Raw genomic sequence first — 4,794 nt, forward strand, 5'->3', positions numbered from 1 at the left:
CAGACCAGCACACCTCAGACCCGAGGGAGATCATCATTCCCTCCCCTCGTTGACTCCTGCTCCTGCGTGGGCTATCTACAGACCAGCACACCTCAAACCCTAGGGAGACCACCATTCCCTCCCCTCGTTGTCCTTTTCCTATTTTTTTTAATTTTGAGACAGGATTTCACTCTGCAGCCCTGGCTGTCCTAGGACTCCCTCTGTAATCCAGGCTGGCCTCAGACTCCAAGTGTGGCACCACTGCCTGACAAGTTGTTGATTCTGATTCATGTTTTTGGTTGACACTAGTTTGAGGCTGGCCCCAAACTCTTGGTCCCCCGGGTTCAGCCTCTTTAAACTAGCTGATATAGTTTCTTAACATGTAGGAGAGGGCAGCCTTGAACTTCTGACCCTACTTCATCTTCTCTCGTGCTGGAGATCGGTGTCTGCCCCCATAGACTGCTCTCTTTAGCAGCACCACTGATCCGAGACGCCTCCCACCCAATCAATGACCTTGGGAAGGGGGACTCCTCTGGTCTGACCTGTCCATGCTAGATGGCAGGCCTGAGGGACAGGGCTCTTTTTTTTCAGGTTTATTTTGGGTGCTTCAACAATGATGTGTGTGCCAGGACCTTCCCAGTCCTGCACAGCTAACTGCAGCTCCTCTAGGTACCTCCTGGCACCTGCCCTAACTGGTCCTCTCAATCCACAGGGGGAATTACTTTGGATTTTTTTTTTTTTTTTTTTTTGGTTTTTCGAGACAGGGTTTCTCTGTGTAGCTCTGGCTCTCCTGGAACTCACTCTGTAGACCAGGCTGGCCTCGAACTCAGAAATCTGCCTGCCTCCCGAGTGCTGGGATTAAAGGCGTGCGCCAGCATGCCAGGCTTACTTTGGATTCTTGTGTTGTGATTCTGCCCTCATCTTCTATATCCCTCTGATTACACATCCTGCTGATTCTACCTTTTGGGCTCTCTGGAATATGCCTGATTTATTGAGCCTTGGGCCACCACCCAGCTCAAGGCACATGTGCACCTCCTGCTTATGGTGATATATTTATTGCCTAGCATTATTCTTGCCATGTTCAGACAGGCAGTGGTTTTTTTTTTTTCTTTTTTCTTTTTTCAAGACAGGGCTGTCCTGGCACTCACTCTGTAGACCAGGCTGGAGCGGTGGTCTTGCTACACTGATAGCATTGCTATGTCACTTCCATAGTCCCCATAGCTTTCATCTTAATAGGACGTTTCACTGTAGCTATCCAGGTTTTTTGAATGACCCTTTCTTTCTTCCCCTTTTCTGTCAGCACAGTTCCTCAACTGTCTGCCCTTTACACAGGTTGCTTCTCACCACCATCTGCCCCTCCTTTTATTATTTTATTTTAGAGACAGGTTCTCCCTATGTAGCCCTGGCCAGCTCCATCTGCTCCTGCCTCCCAAGAGCTGGAATTAAAGGTGTGCTCCTTCCTTCCAAAGAGCTGTGTCCGATTTCAGGAACCCCCCCCCCCCGAACATCTGGCACTTTCCCTAGCACCAGGTGTGGCTACTAAGAGCTATTTCTCTCCTGAGAGCTATACAAAGAATCGCTCTCAAAGGCACCTCTCATACTCAACACGCGTTGAAGGGAAGCTATTTCTGTGCACGCTGGGACTCATACAGCAATGAAAACAGGATGAGGGTACACATGAGGCCAACCTTACCTTCATGTTGTCAGGAGGGTCTCCTTGGCCTGTGGTCGCACAAACAAATATCACCAGGGGCTCCCTAATGAGATTCGCCTCAAGGACAAGACACAGGTAGATGTAAGGTCTCTGGCAGCCCTGCTCAGTGCCCTCCCTGCCCCGCACCCCACCACCACCTTCACCTAGGGGAACAGAGTAACCGTGTTTGGACACTCATTCCCAGTGGCTACCAGGCTCTGCTTTCTCAGGCCTCAGCCTCGTGCCTCCCTTTCCCCTGAATCCTCTTGGGCCCAAAGGGCCGCACACAAACGTCCTCCATCCGAGGGCGCTTAGTCCGGTGGAGGGTCTCCGCCGTAGCGCCCGAGCCTCACCACGGAGTAAGAGTCCAAAGCCTGCACGCGGCAACCTAGCCGCCGGCGCCGGGCCTCACGGCCCAGCCTCTCCGCCTCGTCCTGGGCTGTGCCAGTCTGGCTGCCGAAAAGCACCAGGAGCTGTGGAACCTGCATCACCGCGCACGCCGGCCAGAACCACACACCTCACTAACTTCCCCCTTCCGCCGTCAACAGGAAATGACGCCTTTCGGCTGCGCCAGCGGGGGCGGGGCGGGGATAGCATCTGGACAGCACGGGCTTCCACTAGCCTCCGGGTCCGGGTCCGGGCTTGGGGTCCTCAGGGTCGCGGAGCCCCAGGGCCGGCGTCCAGGCCAGGTCGGGCTGCTTGCTGCCTCACGTGCGCAGCGGCGGCAGCAGGCGGTCGCCAGGTCTGCAGTCGGAGACGTCACAGCCCGGTGCGGGGCACCGGTGGCCGGTATTAAGCAGGCGCGATGTTATTCTCGCTGCGGGAGCTGGTGCAGTGGCTGGGCTTCGCCACCTTTGAGATATTCGTGCACCTGCTGGCCCTGTTGGTGTTCTCCGTGTTGTTGGCACTGCGAGTGGATGGCCTGACTCCGGGCCTCTCCTGGTGGAACGTCTTTGTGCCCTTTTTCGCCGCCGACGGGCTCAGTACCTACTTCACCACCATCGTTTCCGTTCGACTCTTCCAAGACGGGGAGAAGCGACTGGCTGTGCTGCGTCTCTTCTGGGTTCTCACCGTCCTTAGCCTCAAGTTTGTCTTTGAGATGCTGCTGTGCCAGAAGCTAGTGGAACAGACTCGAGAGCTCTGGTTCGGCCTGATCACGTCTCCGGTCTTCATTCTCCTGCAGCTGCTCATGATCCGGGCTTGTCGCGTCAACTAGCCTCTTGCAGTGGCTGGAAATGGAGCACTGCGCAACTGGAGTTCTGGACCTCCCGGTCCTGACCCTACTTGGTGCCACACTGGTAGAGCTTTGGTCAGAAATCAGCGTTTGCTTGTGCCCAGTTTACTGTCCAGTTTTCTTTATATCTAAGATCGTTTGCTCGAGCAAAACTTAAAAGTGAAGCCTCGTTTATTAAAACTTATTTCCAGTTATTCATGCTCTGAATTGCCAGTCAATACTGAACTTTTCCAACATTTGGAAACTGCATATAAGTAAAATATCCTGCTAGGCTCTGAGTATTTCCCATGGTGATGTGCCCCCTTTATAAATCAGCTTGTTCACCCAGCAGCACTGACCTCAGAACGTATCCCTTCATCTATCTAGGCCAGACGTAAATACGATAGATAATGTAAGAGGGCTGGCATCCCTTTTCCTCTTTTCTGCCAAAGGCTAGCCTTTTGTTCATTCCACTTCACAAAGAGAAAGTAGACTGTTGAGAAAGAGCATGAATAGGGCCCTGTGTGGATATCTGCCATCTGAGGAAAAAATTCTGGTCTCAAGGCATTGCTTGATTTCCTGGCTCAACCGACTGCAGTTTTACGGACTTTCCCACCACCTTGTGGCAGGTGTCATTAATACACTTGAGACAGACAGACCTAATACAGGAAGCATAGACATTAGGAACAGGTGCTCACATGCTCATGGAAGTGGACACATTTACAGCTGGAGTTTATTAGCTTACAGTCTTTGAGTTTATGTCAGGCATGTGCCAAATGAGGCCATTTGCTGATGGAAAAAAATGTTTCCTGAAATTAACAATATATATTTAGGCATCTCAATGTTTGCATCAGGTGAATGCTAAGATGCTCTTTGCCATGTGGACAGGGGATCATAAGGTTGGGGACATTAGTGCACCATGGCTAGAGCACTTTGGGTGTTAGACTATTTTTGGAAAATCCCAGTTTCTTGTTGTAGGAGATGAGTAATTTGCATTACTACCCATCCTGACTAAAGACTGTATTTTGTAGAGCCTGTGACACCAGAGCCCTGACTTATTAGTGTGTAGCCATTGGTGAGCTCTGATGACAGTGCTAAAGAATTGAGATGATAAATGGTCATCTAAGGACGGATTTTACATTCTTAAAAATTAGGGTGTTGTGCAGCAAAGACTTGCCTCAAACTCACTCTGTAATCAGTGACGATCTTTAACTTCCTGTTTTATATGATTCTGGAAATCAAATCCAGGGCATCATACATATTAGACAACCATTACTACTACTGCTGCTGCTGAAACAGGAACTCACTATGTTACCTTGATTGGACTAGAAACTCGCTCTGTAGAACGGGCCTCTAATTCATAGAGGCTGGCCTTTGCCTCCCAAGAGTTAGGATTAAAGGCATGCACCACCACATCTGGCTTAGGCAAGTGTCCTACTAACTGAACTACATTATGGTTTTTACATTTAAAGACTATTTCTGTGTTGGTGGAGTGTTTGCCTGTAATCTTATTTTGAGAGGGGGTGGAGGCAGGAGGATCAAAACAACGTTGTCATCATTGGCTGCATAGCTGGAAGCCAGCCTGAGCTGTGCAACCCAGCCTGAAAGAGAAAGCAGGAGAGAGGGGTGCAGGAGCCAGGAGAAAAAAGGAGCATCAACAAAAGTTAACAGTTGGCGGGTCAAATGTGACTGCAGAATACAGGGTTCCTCACTATGCTTGGCTATTTGAGCGGGATCATGCTTCCGTTTTGTTTTTTGAGACAGGGTTTTTCTGTATAAAAACAACCCTGGCTGTCCTGGAACTCTTTTGTAGACCAGGCTGGCCTTGAACTCACAGAGATCTGCCTGCCTCTGCCTCTGCCTCCTGAGTGCTGGGATTAAAGGTGTCGTCCTCCCCCCCCACCCCCCC

The 4,794-nt window shown here is 50.7% G+C and overlaps 2 protein-coding genes across 3 annotated transcripts in view; one reads left to right on the forward strand and one right to left on the reverse strand.

Annotated features, from left to right (window-relative positions):
• Positions 1 to 2,223, reverse strand: part of Ndor1 (NADPH dependent diflavin oxidoreductase 1) — a 10,702-nt gene extending 8,479 nt beyond the window's left edge. The window contains exons 1-2 of one of the 2 annotated variants that reach the window (XM_021193036.1): positions 2,026 to 2,223; positions 1,673 to 1,750 (exon numbers count right to left, since the gene is read on the reverse strand). In XM_021193036.1, the coding sequence (XP_021048695.1) occupies positions 1,673 to 1,750; positions 2,026 to 2,160 (213 nt within the window). In that variant the 5' untranslated portion in view covers positions 2,161 to 2,223. The remainder of the gene's footprint in view (positions 1 to 1,672; positions 1,751 to 2,025) is intronic. The other variant, XM_021193037.2, reaches the window with a different exon arrangement.
• Positions 2,224 to 2,253: 30 nt separating this feature from the next.
• Positions 2,254 to 3,184, forward strand: Tmem203 (transmembrane protein 203). The gene has a single exon (XM_021194575.1). It carries the CDS (start codon positions 2,478 to 2,480, stop codon positions 2,886 to 2,888), a length of 411 nt encoding a protein of 136 aa, XP_021050234.1. The 5' UTR covers positions 2,254 to 2,477; the 3' UTR covers positions 2,889 to 3,184.
• The last annotated feature ends 1,610 nt before the right edge of the window (positions 3,185 to 4,794 follow it).

This window comes from Mus pahari, chromosome 3 (assembly GCF_900095145.1).
Source record: "Mus pahari chromosome 3, PAHARI_EIJ_v1.1, whole genome shotgun sequence".
NCBI lineage: Eukaryota > Metazoa > Chordata > Mammalia > Rodentia > Muridae > Mus > Mus pahari.